Source organism: Schistosoma mansoni, assembly GCF_000237925.1.
Source record: "Schistosoma mansoni, WGS project CABG00000000 data, supercontig 0149, strain Puerto Rico, whole genome shotgun sequence".
NCBI classification, from domain to species: Eukaryota; Metazoa; Platyhelminthes; class Trematoda; order Strigeidida; family Schistosomatidae; genus Schistosoma; species Schistosoma mansoni.
In genome coordinates, this window is record NW_017386046.1 from 567,072 (window position 1) to 589,471 (window position 22,400).

A 22,400-nucleotide genomic window follows, 5' to 3' on the forward strand; every position below is an offset into this window, starting at 1 on the left:
AGCTGTATCACCAAAAGCCCACTGAATACGCACATATATAAATTATTGAACTCATTCAGATAGGGAAATATGGGTATAAACATTAGACAGGTAAATAAGCCTACTGTTCACACTTGGATCTCGATATACCATGTAGCCTCGCAACAACATGTGGTCTGTCTAGGATTTTCCATTATCAGAATGATATCAGATGGAGAACTAAAGAAAACCAATATGTAATGAACAGTTGTTCGCCAATAGTTCCGTTATAGTTTGGAACTTAACAGCGCATATGTCTGTAGCCGCCCACACGATCACATCACAATGAATAAATATATGTATATATATACAGATTAGTGTAATTCATATAATAATTCCAAATCATAGCTTTCATTACTACAGTGTAAACTAATTCTTGATAAGGTCAGAAAAAAAATAGCATTAGACTAAAGAATAGCAACTCGGCAAATCGTTCCAAACGGTTTATAAATAATTACTGAAAATGATAGTGATAAATGAACAGATGTACTTACTGTACACGGAAGTTAATAAGAGTATAACATCTTCATTCCCGTTGGCAGCGGCCAAATGTAAAGGAGTCATACCCTACAATAAATTATATATATTATTCATTGACAGAAATATAAAGTTATATCGATCGGATTTATTGACAAGATTTATTGAGTATATAACCGAGGAACTACAACATAGAACATATTATAAACTGTTTTGCATTTGAAAAATTAATTAACACATACGTAAATAACACTAATTGTTTATAAAAACTCACCTCCTGTGGAAATGAAAGCAGTAACATGGAAAGAGAAATAAAAACAGAAAAACAGAATCAAGATATTTTCCTTTTTTTAAAAAAACAACACATGACTTCAAATATTTTGTTTAGTTATCATAGTTGTGTTAATAAAAGTTGGGTAGTTTATACATCGCTCTTGATTACTTTACCGGAGAGGAGTAAATCGTGACATTATCCGTATCGAGACCATGATAGTTTCATATACATGACCTGCTGTTAGATCCTCGGAGTACAATGGAATTAGTTCGACCTGTAGTTTGAACATTTTTACGTAAGTTCTTTCGGATATGAGTGAATTTTTTAAGAATGAACATAAACTGGAGCAAACTACTGAGATTCAGGTAACCCTGATATTTATTTATTATTTATTTGAACATATAAACATTGGTACAAAGGGGCACCGAATATACGTGGGCCACACAAGTCATTTGATTTGTGTATGGGTTGTGATACTGCCCGGGTGCCCAGACCGAAGCTGGGGTAACCCTAAATGGCTATTTCGACATGTACACATCATTACATAATTAATGTTAACCCATGCTACTTTTAGCCTGAATACTGAATACCTGCAGTAATTTAAATCAAATGTACTTGACTAAGCAAATTATTCAACAATTATCTAGTGTAGTTTTAATACTGAATACCGCTGACTTTAAGAAATAGAAGTAGAACAGTAAAACATTCGTATTTCAATCTTTGTGTAAGGAGATTTGTTGACGCAGAATACTCATCAACAATTCTACAACAATACTGAAGTATCCAAATATTGTGTACACAAATAAGAAGTATGTTGACAATTTACTTTAAAATCTTTTATTCAGTTACATTTTTAAAAAACTATTTACCATACTTTACTCTTAGATAATCTATTATTTTATGGGTGAGTGTACATACTTTAAATTTTAAATAGGACAAATGAAATCAGAAAAAATGTTGTGTGTAATCATTATTGATCAAACAGACAGACATCATTAACATGGGCTGATATAAGTTGCTATACTACATTAGCACTACGAGATAAAAACTAACATGATGATCTGCAGAAGAGATAAGAATAATGTGACAGCAACGACAATAAGAAAGGTTACATATTGGGAAAAGTGATACGACGCCAGAAAATAAAGCCTAGCAGTAAGGTCCGAATTAAATAGAGAACACATGACCTACAAGCTAGTTTCCTTCAATCTCCCATAATATTTTATTATGTTCACTTTGTGCTCATATTTCGCATACAAGAATGTTATTTTATTACATGAAAAAGTTCATCTGGTTAGAGGTCTTGTCTTTGATTTCTAATTATTCGGAGGCCTAAGTCAGTTATATTGGCCAGACACTATCAGCAACGATCTACTGTGGAAGAGAACAAACCAGATTCCAGCGGAGGAAGAAGCGCTGGGAATGGATGGGACACACATTAAGGAAAGCACCCAACTGCGTCACAAGGCAAGCCCTCACATGGAATCCTCAAGGCCAAAGGAGAAGAGGAAGACCATAGAACATATTACGACGAGAAATGGAGACAGACATGAGAAGAATGAACAACAACTGGATAGAACTAGAAAGAAAGGCCCACGACAGAGTAGGTTGGAGAATGCTGGTCGGCGGCCTAGGTTCCATTGGGGGTAACAGGCGTAAGGAAGTCAATTATATGGGTTTATAAGTATCCATCACTGGATCATATTACGTCATTGCATTTAACTACTGATTATCATTCTACTCATCAATTTCGGTAGTTGAGAATTCCCTCACTAAAAGCTACCTTCATAGCAAAAATACAGAGTGGAAAGGTATGTGTGGAGGAATACTGGAGTTAAAAATCGAAAGGAAGATAGATATTGAACGAATCTAGACCATTATGAACTGACCGAGCTTATCACACGGACCTCAACCAGGTCCTTAAACATGTCATAATCATCTCAGTTGATGTAGGTTTGAGATCTAATCAACCGATTTGCCTATCTTGCCTAGTACCCTATGCCCAACTTGAATATTTCTAAACTGCTCGCTCCACAAAACGTGAGCAATGTTTTGAAGATACTTATGATAGAAACCTGTAGCTTAATTTGTCTTCTACTTTCGTAAACCCTGTTTCACAACAATAAAGTAGTACATATAAGACTGCTGCTCAGTATACACGCCTATAGGTTTGCAGAGAGAAATTGCGTCTACGCCAAAAGTGACTCAAGTAGGCAAACGCCAACTAATCTTTCTAAATTAATGGGGATACTTCGTCAGATATCCGCCTTTACTAGATAAGTAAAGTCAATTTACTCAATAACTTTACTCTTTATCACTAGTTCAGCTGTTGATACAGACCAGTTTTGAAGCAAAATCTCGCATTTATAGGGGAAAAAACGCATCTCAAACATCCTTGTATTATTGCTCTTGGTGATCAAAAGACTATATTTTGTCAGCGTCTTCACCAAATACGACTATATCATCTGCATTTCATTAATCACAATAGAATTAAACGTATGTAAGTAATGTATAAAACTTACACATGTCTGAGCATCAACTTGAACATGATAATTTCCAAGTAACAATCGGATAGCAGCACAATCTCCATATTTAGCTGCATAATGTAGTGCAGTCTGTAGATCGAAAAAATGCAAACATGGCTCATCCATTAAAAAGTAAAAATAGTTCCTCAAAAGTAAATTAAACATGGTTGATAAAATATAGTTGAATATTTTACTGAAATAATCGTTAGCAAGGTTCCAGTAGATATACAGACGATCCAGCTAATATTTAACAACGACTAAGGTTTGCTGTACCGGTCAGATACCTACCTAACAACTGACAGTACCGTGAATGTGGTATAGGTGCAATATTCTTAATTTATGACTACTAGGTATCAATAATAAAGACATCAGACATAAGGTGATTTCGGATATTTAATAAAACATGTTTCTGAAATGTTCTTTATGTATAGTTAAAAGTATATCTATTTACAAGGCTGTAAACAAGCATCGACAAAAATCTAACGCGTTAGTAGGTACCAAAAACGAAGGTTGGTAGTTACAAAGTAAAAGTAGCCTGATATTCAATAAACAGACAAATGACAATAAGTCATAAAATATTGAGGTTTAACCGAAGCTGTGTAAGGGATACAATAAAATCGTTGATGTCAGAAGACAACAAGAAAGACACTTACTTATTTACACCTGTCACCCTCATGGAGGAGCACAGGCCGCCAACCAGCACTCTCCATCTAACTCTGTCCTGGACAATCCTTTCCAGTTCTCTCCACTTGTTGTTCTTCCTTTTCATATCTGCTTTTATTTCCCGACGTTATGTGCTCTTCGGCCTTCCTCTTTTCCGCTTCCCTTCAGGATTACATGTTAGCGCTTGCCTCGTGATACAGTTTGGTGATTTCCTCAGTTTATGTCCTATCCACTTCCAACGTCTTCTCATAATTTCCTCCTCAACTGGAAGCTGGTTTTCCCTCTGCCACAGAAGGCTGTTGCCGATGATATCCGGCCAGTGAATATTGAGTATCACGCGTAGACAACTGTTGATAAATACCTGTACCTTTTTGATGATGGTTGTAGTAGTTCTCCACATTTCAGCTCCGTACAGTAGGACTGTCTTGACGTTCGTATTAAAGATTGTGACTTTGATATCGGTTGACAGCTGTTTTGAGTTCTACATGTTATTCAATTGTAAGAAAGCTGCCCTTGCTTTGTCAATCCTCGCCTTTACGTCCGCATCAGATCCTCCTTGTTCATCGATGATACTTCCCAGGTACGTGAAAGATTCCACATCTTCCAGAGTTTCACCATCAAGTGTGATTGGGTTGGTGTTCTCCGTGTTTTATTTGAGGATATTGCTGTTTCCTTGGTGTATTTTGAGGCCTACTGATGAAGAGGCTGCTGCTACACTGGTTGTCTTGACCTGTATTTGTTGATGTGCATGCGATACAAGGGCCAGGTCAACTGTGAAACTCAAATCATCCAGTTGCATCCAACCTGTCTACTGTATTCTGTACTTCCTCTCCCAGATGTCGAAGTCTTCATAATCTAGTCATCTACCAGAAGAAAGAGGAAGGGGGAGAGTAGACAGCCTCGTCTGACTCCGGTCCTCACTTGAAACGCATCTGTCACCTGTCCTCCATGCGCTACTTTGCACTGTAGTCCGTCGTATGAGTTTCAGATAATGTTGACAATCTTCTCAGGAACTCCATAGTGTCGAAGAACTTTCCATAATGTTCTCCTAACCACACTGTCAAACGCTTTCTCATTGTCAATGAAGTTGATGTACAGTGATGGGTTCCATTGAACTGATTGCTAAAAAATGATCCGTTGTGTCGTAATTCGATCTGTGCACGCCAAGAAAGACACAGCGACCACCAATCTTACAATTCGGTTTTCTTTACGTAAATATTTTCCTCATGGCTTTTTGTATTTTTCTACTGAGTCATTCTAACGGTTTTTGCACTTCTGAGCTTCTTTGTCTTTTTTTTTAATGTGGCGACCTAGTTTAATAGCCTTACATCCCAAACTCAACATTGGTTGAGTCGATTAATGTTATATCCTCTTCTTGATTACGGCAGAATACGGCACAAAACTATCGGCACTCAAACATGTAGAACCGCAGTCGCAAATCGAAAGACGGGAAAAGCTGGGGAAGAGATTATTGGGTAAGAGTCAAAAATGTACAGAAAAACAAGGGTATTTATAGTTTACAGTATAGGCTATAACATTGTTATAATCCAGCCAATACTCAAGTAGGAAAGCTATGCAATTGTCTAATCACAGCATATCACGTTGATATTCTAAAAGGTTCTATCAGGTTTTGATTGGATGGGATCTCTTCGGTTTCTCTAGAGCCTATGGAAGCTTCTTCATGCTTCTTTGGAACAGTCCCAAATAAAAGCGTATTGAAACCAATGTATAAGCTGTTTATACTTTTTTACCTCCCAACAAAATAAACAATATGAACTAGATTTACAATTTTGATAATTTAATTTTACTTTATTCATCTTATCAAAGACTTGGTGAGTTGAATAACTAACCACTACTATAAAGTAGTAAATTAGAGAAGTATAAATTTTTTCAAATGTGAAGTGAAAACTTACACAATAGAATAAGTTGATTCGTAAATAAAAGGATACATAAATAAATACTCTCACAAAATTACTAAATAACCAGTGCATAACATTATAATATACATCATCAAGGAACATATGTGAATAGCAATACTTACATACTGTTTTTCAATTGAATTTTCCATATTCGCCATAGATTGAAAACAGTATCCAAACAAGGATAAGAGGAAAAATAAATATGTTATCAGTGAGGATAAAAAAATTGAATGTTGTACGATTACTATAAGACATGATGGGATTAATTAGTTCTTAATATCAAATGACAACATATAGGAACTAAAACAAAGTTTAGTGTTATAACATTTTGTATGCGACAGGAAACGTATCTATTTCTAAGATTAAAAAGTAATCAAGGTTTTAAGAAGGAGATAATATGTTAAAAAACTATAAAACTATTGTCATCATAGGAAAAGATATGAACATCTCAATAAACATTCATTCAATGAGTGGCGTTAAAATAAAGTATGTTAATGTATTTACCAACCCTGATTATGTAACTTTAAAAATAGTTAATAAAACAGACAAATTATGATCGAATATAACTTAATAACCGAGCACAAGTCTAAGTAATTGGCTCCCGAAAACACACATATTACGTAGAGCGTTAGTGATATTATGTGTTATATTGAAGTATAACTTATATATATATATATATATATATATATATATATATATATATATATATATATATACTTTGATGGTGTTGAGTTTTTCGAACTAGATGGCTTAACTGCGGAGCTTTTATACATACATACATACATACATATTCTGATGAGCTAAGAAAATCTCTCGATTTCAAACGAACATAGATTCATTGTTCATGTGAATCCAGTACCACTTAACACTGATTAACCAATAATTTACAGTCTGGGCATAATTTACAAATATAGTAAGATCAAAATTCTGCAACTAACATGAAAATTGAGTTACAAATTGACCATATTTCTAACCATTTGGTTGCAATGAGAGTGAATTGAGTCAGACAGAGATATATATAACCCTGTAAACTGAGTTAAGTGACAAGTGTATCAAATATAATAATTTACTAGTCCATAAAATAAGGTATGAGATATAAACCAAAGTTAAAATGATAACTAATTATAACTACTTTTAATGAATCACAATGAATTGGAACCTACTGATTCCAATGATTTGTATTTGAAAAAGTAAATTATGAAATAAATACCATTCAAGTCATAATTGACGTAGGGCCTGGCATAAACGTACATTGGTCTGTTACCAAACCATACAAGTACGACTGTAGAAAAATAACGACACGAATATCAAATAATTTGTGAAAATGTTCTGGGAATGATAGCGATTTCCTGGAGGCTCTCAGAAGAGGTAGTAACAGTATCAGTAATTGTAGAAAAGAGTGGGTATAGGAAATACAGTTCCAGAAAAAGAATATAAACCCGTGGGATAAAAAGGTATAAGACAGCTTCGGAACTCATGATCTAAGTGGCAACAACAACTGAATGCATCTACGCCATCTTGATTGATATGGAGGCACAACAACCATTGTAATTGCTTTGCTTTGTTAATCAATCACCTTTGTAAATGTCATCACATAAATCTCGACGGTGTTTGAAATCAGAAGGCAATAAGAAGTGGAAACTACAGTTTATTAGCGGATAGCGCAGATAACAAAGCCATAGGCACACCAGGCGAGTTTAAAGCAGAGGCGAATATGTTTATGCGAGCAAACACAGAGGCAAGTTTATAGTCAAATAGCATAGGGGGACAGCAAGGCAAAGCAAAGACTAATAATAGGATTCGCGTACATATATGCAGAGGGAAGAAAATGAATCATTGAGCGATATCTAAGCCATCAATATTTTAGCTAGAGTCTGTCATGTGATTAAGCGTACACGTTTATACAGATATGATAGTGATCATAATAGTACAAAGAAATATGCGAATTGTTGCTAATCGAATAACATTGTCTGTTAAGTAAGTTAATAAACGGGCTTAACCAAAATTAATCATAATCGAAATTGATTGTAGGATAGCTGCTATACCATCTACAACTGTGGTTATAATAAGCGCGAACCCTAACCACGTATTCTGGACTTATTAACATGACTCAAACCAGCAGACATTAACTTCAACCTAGATTTACCACCCCAGTTTCCCACCTAACTTTACAACAGCCGACATTGAATATTGAGGCAGGTGGTGGTAGGATATACATAATACGTGTCCTAACTATATTAGTTGATGTGGATTTACAATCTCATCAATCAAATTGTTATTTTTCCCAAGTACCCTAGGCCTAACCTCAGAAGTGCTCATTTGGTCGTTCTACAATACGCTAGTAATACAATTCAAATAAACTTATGATCGGAAATATTACTTGAGAGTGTTTCTATTCGAGTGAACCTTGCATGTGTTACAGTACTACTATAAGCAAAATTATTCCACAGAAAATTAGGGAAATGTACAGATCTATGTAAAAAAAAAAGGTGTGTGGGGTCGAGAGTTATTTGTTCTCTGGAGAGACAGCTTACAAAATATCGTAAAAAGCCAGAAAATAATTTCCCGGCTGTTTCGCAAATACATATCGGTTACGATATCGAAAGAACTATAGTCTTGGTAACGCCTATTTCAAATACTTCCTTTATTTCTAACTATTGGGCACAATTCCAGCTTTAACCAAGTGTATTCAGTTAACATAGAGGTTTTAATCATGTAATAGAGTTTAAAAAAATAAATCCAATATTTTTGTAATTTATCTTAACTAATAAGTTTTATACAAAATACTTCTTTCACTTACTCCATTGATACTAGTCTAAAAAACAAACAAAAATAATTGACAATCAACCAGAATCGAAATACACTAAGATCGTGTGCATGATCATATGAGACTATAAGAAAGTTATACACAACCATACACGTAAAGTATAAATAATTATTCTTGAGCAGCTTATGATTAAACAGATAGAAAATCAATATTACGACCCGATCAGTTGGTAATATATGTTTTATAGCAGACAGATAAGTAAATGCTAATGGTATGTCAAATGAAACTATGAGAATATAGTAACTTCAGATACATTTGAACACATTAAAAGTATGTTCTCATATTTACCACCTATTTACATACACACACATACACACTTGAACAGATATCGGCACAGCTAAACAAGCTGTTGACGTATGTGTTGTAATAACCATATGAGAATTGAAGCTATTAGTCAGATTATAGTGATTAGATCTTCCAAACCAACTTTCAAGAAGCATTATCATAAAATTTGTTTTGTACAACCTCGAACTAGTGTTTTTTCCTGCTCAGTCTCCCATTGCTATATAAAGACTGTATTTTTCATCACTGTTAAAAACACACTTTTTCGTTATTCATTGTTGGCATCGCAGTACGTAACATTGTAACTATATTTTCAACGTCATATAATATATCTATACATAATAAATGTACATCGAACTAATCTTTCTTGACAGGTTTATTGAGTTTTCTGGTCAAGAATGAAGGTTTGCAATGGTCATTACTAAATATATTTCCCTACTTATAAAGCTGTATTAAAATGACGGCCCCCTCCATACTATAGTTAGAAATAATAAAATAAATTATACTTCACGTAGCATCACTGACGATTATTGACGACATACAATCGAAACCTATTGAAGCATACCCCTAGTGAGGAAACAAAGTATGGGAGAGGTTAACTTACTGAGTAGGGAAAACCGACATGTACACGAAGAAATAGTCAATTAACATTTATTTTCATACAGAGAGCTGTCTTAAACTCAGAATATTCATGTATTTACATACTGAGTGGTTGCGGACTTATGGCGTAAGAACACTGAAATAACACTCATTTAACTACGCTGATAATGATTTGTACAGTTTTATATCCGAAGAAGACTAAATGAACCGTAAATTCCAGGAATTATTTATGGACTATTATATATATATATATATATATATATATATATATATATATATATATATATATATTCTTACTGTATAATTACTAAGTAACCAGACCTGATATATTTATATCCCTTTCATCATAGGCTTTCGTTTGACCTACCAACTGCTATTATACGATTTACGACTACTAATTTAGTCCCTATCTACTATTTACAATCTTTACTACTGAAAGCCACAGTAGCTTGATCTTGTGTAATTATTATTTTCTATGTTATGGTTTGATGTGGTCTGGTCTCCTCTTATATAAACTACGTATGTCTGAAATATAATATTCGTATAGCAGAGGATGATTATTGTATTCTGGACTCAACGGGCAGGGGGAGGTGAGAAGCTATTTTATCGAGGACCGATAAGGATCCGGGGTCGATTTAAGGCTATTAGTGATGGTTGGTGTGTGACTGGTCAGCTCACGGATAAAGTTGTAGGAGTCGGTATTTTGATTGGCCGCTTTATCAAGTGATATTAAACAGGGCCATAAGTCACATGATAGACCTTGAAAAATGTTCCACATGACTAACAGCCATTTTAATATAGACATTCCCTTAAACATGAAGAACTCCCGCAGCACATTCCATTTATAATTGGTTAAAATCATTGTTGTACAACAAGATTATTTTTCTTAATTCTATATGACAACACAATTTTTTGAGGCTCTAAATGCAAAATGATTCCAAATCTTATGTAAAATTAATATGGGTTAGTATATTGATAAAGTATTGATCGGCAGTTTATTAACACCAATTTGAAATACAATTGAGAACAGCTATTAAAAATTACATACGGCTTTGTTCGAGTTTAATAGTTACAAAGAAAAACAACTTTAATTAAACATTACGCTAAGCATTATCCTGGTTCATACATTTAGGCATATGAATTTGAACTGTAAGCAGTGTCCGTAATAAGAGAATTCTAAAAACACAACGATGTGATTGTACAGCACACATTCACCATTAGCTGTTACGAAATATAAATAAAATAAAATAAAATTACCTTCCATACGGCTAATTCAGGGTGTTGATTAAGCATTCTTGTCATTTTCGGTTGGTCACAGTCAACGATAGCTAACAACCAATCTTTCTGTTCTTGAGTCATCTGTTGATTAGATTCAAAGTAAAAAATAATGATCAAATGAAAATTACGGGTTAGAAAAAATATTTAGTTGAAATGATAAGTATGTACCTACGTGATACAGTGGTAATCTACCATTTTCTTAACTTAATAACGGTTAAATAATATTGTACATACCTTAACGAGCCAGTTTGTGGCTCTTTACGTATGCCCAACCACCTACTGCCCCGACGTGCGATGTTTTATGGTGTAGGCGTAGGCTGGAAGAAAGCTAGGGGAGGCCAGACCAAAACGTGGCACAAATCCATGAAGTCACTGACATTTGGACTGAGCCATGTTGGTAGGTGTAGACTACCTGGTTGGGATTCGCGAGATGATAGCAATCGATGGTTAGAGACCTTGGATGATATGGCTCAAAATCGTTTGCAATGGCGAAGGTGCATCCACTCTCTGTGTTCTGCCAAATTCTAATCTTCTGAATTCTTCATGTCTCTATCTTTTTTCTCTTTCCAAATTTATTTCACTGGATTATACTCCTTGAATAACATCTTCAAACCCTAATCTTTCGGAATACTGCTTATACTCTTAATACTTCTACCACTATGGGATTTGAATCGACAACTACATCTCTGTGCTAATGTGGTATGGCAACTCGAACTGATGTACGTACGTACGAAGTTCTACATTGTGACTGACTGACTGAATGAGCCAGTTAATGGGATATAGGGAAATAGCTGTTCAGATAAAATGAATCTTAGACTGAACAGTCAAAGAAAGTTAACTGAACCTTAGTTGAAGAAACTTTTCACAGAACCAACCAGATACGCGGTATGAGTTCACTTTTTATTGTTTGAATTTATGGCGCGATAAAGGTAGAAAGCATGATACTATCTACAACGAGCACAGGCCACAGCTGATATTTATTTTGAGGCTAAGCATTATAATCAAGATTCTGATTGATAGGAAAGTCAAGAAATTCGCCTCATTCAACTTCCATAACGACTAGCGACATATACCTTAAATCGTTCGTTACTTTTAACTTCTAAGATTCGCGTCCATAACCAGTTTTAAATCAGAGATTCTGACGGCTGTTTTTTTTTACTCTAACGTCTATATTCGATAACAACGCAATGTGAAAACAACTTTTAAAAAAACTGCAAATAATAACTACGGATTACGACTGTAAACACTTTAAAATGGGTCAGATTCTAGTATAATCCCGCGGTGTGAAAGATAGTTTTATAATATTCGAATTTCAATCCATCATGAATGCTCAGTAAGATTCCCAGTAATGATGTAGTTCAGTAAATTGACGGGTTATCAGATATAATGCAAAATAGTAGCCAGTAGCGTTCCTGCTTTTGTTTTTTAATACATCCATCATAATAATGAGGTAAGCTTTCTCACTTCAAAGAAATGTTTATTGGCTGTATTTTTAATTCAGCTGTATCTCTTACTAACTACTATTTCTGCTTTTTTTTACTGGCCATATTAACCTCTCCCTTGTTTCCTAACAAAATCTTCGCTTCAGGATTTATGTGGTTTCAGGCATTTGATAAAGGATCAGTAATGAATGGACATATATGGTACATAAACATAATCTATGGTCAGAAACTTACCGGGAGGAAAGAAGTGGAATTCTACAACAGAAAAAAGCATCATTACTATAACTTTACGAATTTACTAGTTCGAGACAAATGATTATACTTGCTTTGTCGTAGTGTAAAAATCAAGAAAACGGAAATGTAGGTTGCGGGAGACAAGTAAATAGTTACAATGTAACATTGAAATTTCTAATATATGGAATAGGATCAAATTAATGTTATGAGATATTGGATAGTTTACTTCATTGTTTTCTATTTTTTTTCCTTCAACCCAAGCCCATCAGACAAATGTTTCATGAACCCGAGACTGCCCAATTTTATTTACAATACATACTTGATATGTTGACACTAGAACATAACTTGATACACTTAATATAACTAAACGTTTCATATTTAATCTCATATAGTGTTGACTTTGAATACTAAACTTGTAAAACATGAGGGATTATAAGAAGAATCTCAAATGCAAATGATTTTTACCAAATATAAACTATGATGGGAGTTTCCAAAAGATGAAGCTTAGTACGGCAGAAGAGAGTTAACAATGGGTGACTTATATTTGAACAATAGAGTGAAGATGAAACAAATAAAGTAATTTATTTCTCCCCATCTACCCGGGTTTAACAAAGATGCGCAAATACGAAAGGAATCTATACCTACAAGGAACACGACTGACTAAAAGCTACTGTCTACACACAACATTTTGCTGTGAAATTCTGTAACTTTTCAACTAGTTAATACTACTGAACAGGATTTTTCATTGCTTTGTATGTCGATTTTTATAACGATTCAAACCTCAAAGTATTTTCCTTCATTTTGTAAACATTTATTTAACTACTAACAGATATGATGACCTGTACCGGCACTAAAGGCCTGCTTGATCATCTGGGCTACCTGTTCCTGCTATCCACATATTTCAATAAGTTGTCTAATTTTGATTGTTTTAATACATCATTATGGCTATTTATGGCGCAACCTATTCAGGTGCGTTTCTGAAAAGTGTACAAATTTTCGCTGCACAAACGACAAAGAACAAACCAGAGATATCGTGGTTGGTGGCAATATGCAGCGAAAAGAATGTACATCATTTTGATGTCGATGGACTGGACTGCCAACTTCTTACTGGTGACCACTCCGAATTCGTCGTCAGGATCGGTCAAGAAGTAAGAAAAGGAAACATGCTGAAAAACATTGTGCTGAGAATTCTGTATTGTATCGAGATATAATATTGAACAAAGCTAATGATAATAATAATAAATAAATAAATTACTTCTCTTCAATTTCCGTTCACTTTATTTTGCTTTTATCTCCTCAATTAGATATAGTGTTATTAGTACTATCGATTTCAATAGGATGAAACACGTGTCAGCTTAGTATTAAGCTAGAACATGTAACAATGCATAAAACAGGGGACCGTTTTTGTTTAAGATACCAGTGCCAGAATGCTTCAGAAGTGTACAAACAAACGTACTACGAACACCAAGCCACATTTAAGAAGTTGGACCTAGAAGAATCTAACAAGTGCCTTCACATTACTTTATTAAAAGATTTCTCGCGACTTAATACGTGTATGTTTATTAGTTAAGCTCACCTTTGTTACGAATTCAAAGTAGAACTACATGTTAGTAAATATAAATCTATATTTCAGAAGTACTATAATATTTAAGTATTAATAAGCCTGTTGAAGGAAAATTATGTTCGATCTGCCAAGACACGGAACTGAGATGTCAGGAGGAAAAACACTTGGATGAATGCTACATAATTATGTAGTCTGCTGAATATATCCTAATTTCCTTGAGTAAAGCCAGGTTATGAGAGACAATATCCAAGGTATAAACATTCAACCTTGACAAGCTGCAAAAAGATGAGGCCTGTGAATTAAGGGTCTAAGTGGAGAAAAGTGAGAGGTTAGAGAGGAGGTTATAAATGAGGTGTATTCAATAATATCAGTGGAAAAAGCTTATAACAGAATCAAACTTACTATACTATTGCTTCCACTCCCATCATCTAAAGACGGTACCGTTATAATCATATTTTTCTAGTTATAAAACTTATCAGATAATAAACTTGAAAGTGTTCGCGTCAAAAATGCTACATCTATGCGATTTTGCTGAAAATTAACATATCAATGAAAAAGTTGTCACTTTAACTGTTCACGATTATGAAATAGATGAAACGATACAATCTAACATTACGGAAATTAAGAGAATGAAAAAGAGTCAACTAAGCTTTATTTCGTCCGGAAGAGCTATAGTGGGTTCTATGCTTGAATCAAACACTGAAACCGATCGGTTAGCCACAAACAACGCAGAACTTGGCCCAAATAACTACACCATATCAACTGGACAAGATGGAATAGCCAAAATGAATATTATAATAGCATCACTGATATTGAGAACGACTATGCATGAAGATGGATGATGTTGGAGAATCAACAGTCAGCAAATTCGTGGACTAACGCAACATCTTGGTTTGACTCTTACCATATCTTTCTGACTAAACCAGCGCATCGTATTCTCCTCTAGCAGGATGACACAATATCCAAAGATTAGGCCTTACAGTGAGGTATGAATAGATTAGAGCACACATGACCTACAAGTTAGCTTCCTCTAGTCTTCCATAACACTTTATTATGTTCACTTTATGCTCATATTTTACATACAAGAATGAGATTTTGTTAAATGATAAATTCATCTAGTTAGTGGTTTTGTCTTTGACTTCTAATTAGTAGCGGGCTTAAGTCAATTATCACTTTATAAATATCCATGTCGATTGCAACGTTCACGGTGAGGCGACGTTTCTGTAATTACTCAATATTCTTGAACTTTATCACATGTTATAATCCTAGAATTCTTAAACTAACATCCTTACCCCAGTTACCCAAATCTTAGGATTCCTAACCCTAAAAATTTTAACTCAGCCTATGAGCACATGCCGCTAAAATCTGGCTAGTCCGTAATCCTGGTATTGACAAGGCATTTGATCTTTATTTTTCTGTTCATTTACCATGCTGAAACTACTAATCTCATAATTTCACTACTTTTTCGGGATATTGAAGCTAAAACATGTTCTTCTATTACCTAATAAATTGTTTGAAATAGCCGCCGTAATAAAGTTTCACCTAAATTTACTGATGTATACGCATAGAACAACAGACCTTCTACCGTAACGCAAGAAGCATTCCTCCCGGCATAATTTCGTCACTCAATGCCCAATACTGTCGTCAAAGTCGAATTATTTTTCTTTTTGAATAAAAGGCCGAGACTTGATCTTGTTGATTAACTTCATAAAGTTATCAGGCGTTACTTTCACAAAGTATGAATGGCTTACTTAATAAGTAGACAAAGTGTTTAAAGTCGTGTTTGTTGGAGCCTGTATTATGTTTACACTCAGAATTATTTGGCCATTTGTTCCGTTTCTTACGTCAACCATAATACCTTCTTCAGCTGCGTTGGATTTGAGAGTCTACGTTCTCTGCATCCATCCCCTGAGTATATGTTGCACATGATTCTTTATCAGGTTAACTATCATCTTTGCCTTTTGATGGTTTGGAATGATTAACGATCGTCTTTAGATGATACTCATGGACTTTACACTCTATATAACTCTGTCTACCTTCTCCTCATAAATAACGGTGATGCAATGTTGAAATAAGGTCGAATACCGGTTGTGCTTGGGAAATTTATATTTCAGGAATATATTGAAGCTATTAGACTGATAAAGTGGATTCGGAAATTATATATTGTAGCTGCAAATAATTCCCCAAAATCAATAGCTCATTAAGTGTTCGACATTGGATGCTGACCATGTTGTTTAAGTGGACTTGTTTAACTGAAGGCTTTCGGTCATGCATCCGTACCAGATCACGTTGCAACACGGCGTGGGACACAGCTCCTACGTTCATTAGCCAGCTTATAGAAAAGGTCCTCGATATATTGGTAACGAATCAAATATATCTTTCCTGCCTCTTCTCGTCTGACTTCTGGTTTCTATTCGACTGCGAACGATCGAATATAGAAGGTGCTACTGGTAGCTAGTTGCAAAACTAGAATATCCGTCGTATCCTCAGTGGTGAGACCGACGTGATCTGGTACACCAAGTCAATATACTGTGAGTCTGTTCCATTTTGGAATATTATTATTCATTGTTATTCTTTATTTGAATTTTATATATTGTGATATACCTTTTTTTCGCGAGAATTTTTTTTCCCGGATATATTTTAATTAGACATTTTTCGTTATCTATATTACTATGACGGAACACTCTCCTAAGGTTCTTAAGTTAAAGTCTATTCCCCCTATTTCGATTCAGTTAACGCCATTTTGGCCCGACAATATCGAGTCCTGGTTCTGCTACGCAGAAGCCGATTTTTGAATGCACGGAATCACGGACTCGCGCACACGTTTCCTCGCGGTAGTTAAGGCGTTACCGCGCGAGTTTAACAGGTACGTAACACCTAGTATGTTTACTAGTGATGTTCCCGAACCTTACGAAACGCTTAAACTATCGATTTTAAGACGCGGAGACGTAACTGATCGACAACGGTTAGACCAACTCCGTAACAATATTGACTTGCAACATGGTTCTGCGACAGATATGTTGCTAAGAATGAGAGAGGTTAACGGCCAACGAACTTTCGATGATGGCCTATTTAGACAACTTTTCTCGTCTAAACTTCCTCATCAGGTGCAGGCAGTGCTTGTTTCATTTCAAAACAATGCCATAGATGAACTAGATGCATCTGCCGATCGAATCTTGGAAATCACCAAATCTTCTAAGGCCGAGGTATTTTCCGTCAAGGAAAAACCCCAATCGACCCCGACTGACATAGCCGAACTATGTCACACGCTTACACGATATCTTAGAGTTCGTAATGACCGTAGTCGGTCAAAAACCTCACGTAGAAGTGTCTCACGTAGGCGATCTGTCTCTCGTGGTCGAGAGCCAGACAACCCCGACTGGTGCTGGTACCATAACCAGTACGGTAAGTCTTCCAGAAATTGAAGGAAACCATGCAATTATCCGACCTCAAAATCGAGTGACACGGAAAACAGTTCGGGAAACTTCCCAGCCGGCACGCGTTAACGGCAATCGTAGCCGGCGAACACAGCCGCCTCTTATATGTCACGGATGTGACTACGAAAGTTCGCTACCTCGTCGACACTGGCGCAGAAGTTAGCGTTCTTCCAGCAAATCCCGACGACAGACTTCATGAGTCTGTTTTAAGTTTACAGGCGGCAAACGGAAAACCGATCGCTACTTACAGTAAAAGGTACGTCTACCTTAACGTGGGTTTATGCAAACCCATACACTGGATTTTCGTTGTCGCAGATGTCTCTATGCCAATCATTGGTATAGATCTGTTACAACACCACAATCTACTCATCGACACACGCTCACGAAGGTTAATAGACGGAAACACTAAGTTATCTGTTTGCGTAACTCCTTGTTCTGGTTGCAGGTTATCCCCAGTCACGATTAAGCACACCATAGACCCCTCGTACCAATCAGTACTCGACAAATACCCCGGGATATACCAATCGCAATCGAAATTACCTTGTGTAACCAGCAATGTTACACATCACATCTCGACTATAGCAAGGAAAGACGACCAGACGCTGCTAAACGAAGCAAGCTATCAGAAGAGTGTTTACCAACGACAAACTCGTTGGGTTTAAACTTCTGTCTGGTCACGTCTTAGGGGCATCACTCCCTCACTGGGGGGGGAGTGATCTGTAGCTGTAAATAATTCCCCAAAATCAATAGCTCATTAAGTGTTCGACATTGGATGCTGACCATGTTGTTTAAGTGGACTTGTTTAACTGAAGGCTTTCGGTCATGCATCCGTACCAGATCACGTTGCAACACGGCGTGGGACACAGCTCCTACGTTCATTAGCCAGCTTATAGAAAAGGTCCTCGATATATTGGTAACGAATCAAATATATCTTTCCTGCCTCTTCTCGTCTGACTTCTGATTTCTATCTGACTGTGAACGATCGAATATAGAAGGTGCTACTGGTAGCTAGTTGTAAAACTAGAACATCCGTTGCATCATCAATATATCCGGACGGGTGAAAAATTAAGGTTCTGACTGGAATTTTTAAGTTGTCTTTGTATGAATACAGAACGCATAAAACACTGCCACGTAAATGTACAGTCATTTGGTAAGATAAAACCAAATTTCGGACCTACAAATGTAAAGCACTGAAGATTTCAAACATAAATAGTGAATGATTATTAGGTGCAAATATAAGAATAAGAGAATAACTGGACAGACGTTAAAAGAAATCTGTACAAGTCACTGCAACGTCAATACAACAGAGAAGCTGAAAAATCAGGCGTGACATTTCCAGTTATTGGTTCTAAATATGAGAAGAGTATTTGCAGTTTGACAATAACTCAACTAGTAACACCTTTTATAACCGAAACGTGCCAACCCATTCAAATCTGTAGTCAGAAGGTTTGAAGATATATTTGATGGGATATCGATATATCGAGAAGTGAGATTTTCTAAACTGGCTATTAGTAGTAGGGTGAGGATACCACGGATATTCTAGTTTTGCAACTGGCAACCAGTAGTATCTTCTATAATCGTTCGTTCGCAGTCGAATAGAAACCAGAAGTCAGACGAGGAGAGGTAGGAAAGATATATTTGATACGTTACCAATATATCGAGGAGGAACCTTTACTATAAGCTGGCTAATGAACGTAGGAGCTGTGTCCCACGCCGTGTTGCAACGTGATCTGGTACGGATGCATGACCGAAAGCCTTCAGCTAAACAAGTCCACTTAAACAACGTGGTCAGCATCCAATGTCGAACACTTAATGAGCTATTGATTTTGGGGAATTATTTACAGCTACAAGGGGATGCGTAGCATGGCGTCCCCACCCGTGGTCTGGTGCGAACGCATGACCAAGCGCCTTCATCTAAGTGAGTCTTGTAAAACTAATGTCGAAGTTTTACAGAGCTATTGATTTTAGGAATTCATTTTTTTTTCACGTGGTTATACTTTTTATTATTATTAGTGTTTCCTTCTAATTTAACAACATTTATTAGTGAAAAATACTTCATTTCTGATAGGGCTCTATTAATTTGACACCCCATCCTGTGATTCAACGTAGTACATTAAGCTCACTATTTCACACGCTGTCCACCTTTCCTCTTTCACTAACGTTAATATATTAGCTATTAGCAAATATTGATCTGACTCTACCATAAAACTTTACACATCTAGTAAGTAAAGATACAACAGTCGCTGCTCACCCAATACAAAATTTATATTTACATTACTTCTAATAATGTCCAGGTCATCTAAAAAACACATAATCTCTCCTGATGCTCATAGCACGTGCAAAAGATCTAAATCCACCACTCACGCGAATAATGTGAAGCTTTCTAAGCACACTGATCAGTCTGTATCATACTCTGATCTTCCTACAGCTACACTAGACGTGCACCATGTACTTGGACATGACCTGTCACTACCTTGCATCTCGCTTGTAGATATAAATAAGAGTAATCACCTACCGCCTACCCCGACATCATTTGACAGCCCACACATCACACGTTGTGAGCGGTATTTAGACAGTGCGGTTGACCCCATACACACAATAAATCCACAATCGGTCATCCTGTGTAATGGCCAACAGAGTGCACATAAGCCCACCTACAGTAGCCAGCCTAATAATGTAGATCTCGACTACTCACCCAAACATATACCTTATCCCCCAACTAAGTACGCACAAGATGACCACCCGGTAGACACTTGCAACAAATGTCTATGCAACCAAATAGGCCATAATAATGTTGATGTAAACTCTAATAATCTCAACAGTGATAGTTCTAAAAGCAGTCAAATAAAATCTAGCCTCACCCAAACTATTCAAGACCTATTACCGTATAAATACCTAATCAGTGTTCCGGAAAATCCTGATCTCGAAATTATAAAAAACACTGAAAAAATAATTGACCACATATCAGCTGAAGTGCTGAAAAGACTTCAGTGTATGCACAATATCATTGCGTATAATATACCTGATAGTACGAATCTAAAGCTTGCTAAAAATACTCTACTACAAGAATGTGGACTGTCGCAATCTTGGTGTGTAGCAAGAAGATTACGTAAAACACAGACTAAAGCCTCTTGTCCCATTCTATTTCAGTTTGGTAGTATCATAGAAGCCAATCACCTCCTTAAAAGTCAGTCTTTACTGGGGCGCGTTCCAACCTTTAAGAAAGTTAGAATCACCCATGACAAGACTGCCATCCAACGTCGAAACTCCAATGAAGTGCAAAACAATCAACCCAGCCTACATGGTAGCTGCAGTTACAACGTTGGCCATAGCGCTATCCCTAAAACACCATACCCCACCCCTCCCAAAAACGGAGGCACGCCGCATACTGCTACTAGTCCTAAGAACAAGACTAAACACCAGGCAGCTGTAACCATTCACCCTAAACCCAAACACTCAACTACAACAAAATGCCCACCCACCTATGCATCTACAGTTTCAAAGCACTCTTCTTGTGTCTCCAATGAAAAGCCAAAACCCAAGCCTCACATCAATCGCTCTAATAGCTATAACCGCCCAAACACTGTAATGCGAAATAATACTAAATTCTCTCTAAACACCCATAAGTACTCCAGATCTCTCAATACACAACATGCACCTACTCATAGTAGTCGAATGCATTACAACAAGCATAATGAACTGGCAGTACCCCCATATCCTAACGTGAGGTTACGCCCGACAAAAACCACACTTACACATGATGCCAATAAGCCATATAGCTTGAAACATGCAGGTTACAGGAATCAGCACAGCCCACACAACAGGAACACCATCCCCGGCAATAATGTCAGACAATCATGCAATAATTATTTGAAACATACAACTCCCCTAACTACCCGTAATAGGAGTAGAACACCCCACTGCACACAAGACAATCATAATGTTGGCCTGCTTGGGGACCCACCTATCGATTCTAAATACTACCAGAACCAAACCGCCCTTTATAACTCTCTGATCTCCCCTAATTTGGCACACACACCACCTCATCCTTTTTTATCTCTCTCCCCCTCAACAGTATTGCTATGGGGTCTCCAAATGTTGAGGGCGACAATTCCACTATTCTGAGACCACCTTCTACATACTCCGACCTGATGGGGAGTGACACACCTTTCTCACCGTCGATAACTTCTCTAGTCTTAAAAGCTCCTTGACGGAACATGATCACCCCCCGAATACACCGCCCATCCATTTAACTCACCCGATTCTACCCAACACTCGTGAACATACTTCTTTCGCCAAACTAACCTCCGACCACCTTTCTCCCGTTAACTATGCTGGTATTAAACTAAACAAACAAGAACGTAGAGCCAATACTCCCACTTTTTCCTCTTCTCATAGTAAAAGCGACAAACCACAGGGTTTACAGCATACCATTTTACTAGACAAACACTCATCCTTCCTGACACTAATGTTAATCAATGCCCGATCTATACAGAATAAGATGACTCAACTACGCGCCCTATTACTTTTACACAGCCCCTCACTTGTTTTAATAACGGAAAGTTGGTTGTCCTCCGATATCACAGACACGTACCTCCAAATAGACACGTATGAGCTCTTCCGCTGTGATCGAGTCACCAAGAAGGGTGGCGGTTGTCTCATATGTGCATCAAAAAACATGAGGGCGGAAATTTTTAGTGATCATACCCTCAGTAAAGTACCAGATTCGATGTGGCTTACTGTACACACCCTTGAATGTAAAATACTAATCGGATGTATATATCGAGCTCCGAATACCCCCAGTCTGACTGACACCATTATAAGTGAGTCATTCGCTAAGGCTGCCTCGCTTGACTTCGC

General features: G+C 36.6%; 1 protein-coding gene across 1 annotated transcript in view; it reads right to left on the reverse strand.

Moving 5' to 3' along the window:
• The window catches only part of Smp_163320.1 (ank repeat-containing, putative), a 22,164-nt gene extending 6,521 nt beyond the window's left edge, over positions 1-15,643 (reverse strand). Inside the window, exons 1-9 of the mRNA XM_018799187.1 lie at positions 15,605-15,643; positions 14,506-14,634; positions 12,540-12,560; positions 10,843-10,944; positions 8,677-8,691; positions 5,999-6,001; positions 3,292-3,384; positions 770-772; positions 513-585 (exon numbers count right to left, since the gene is read on the reverse strand). Of these exons, the coding sequence (XP_018646649.1) occupies positions 513-585; positions 770-772; positions 3,292-3,384; positions 5,999-6,001; positions 8,677-8,691; positions 10,843-10,944; positions 12,540-12,560; positions 14,506-14,556 (361 nt within the window). The 5' untranslated portion in view covers positions 14,557-14,634; positions 15,605-15,643. The remainder of the gene's footprint in view (positions 1-512; positions 586-769; positions 773-3,291; positions 3,385-5,998; positions 6,002-8,676; positions 8,692-10,842; positions 10,945-12,539; positions 12,561-14,505; positions 14,635-15,604) is intronic.
• Between the last annotated feature and the right edge of the window lie 6,757 nt (positions 15,644-22,400).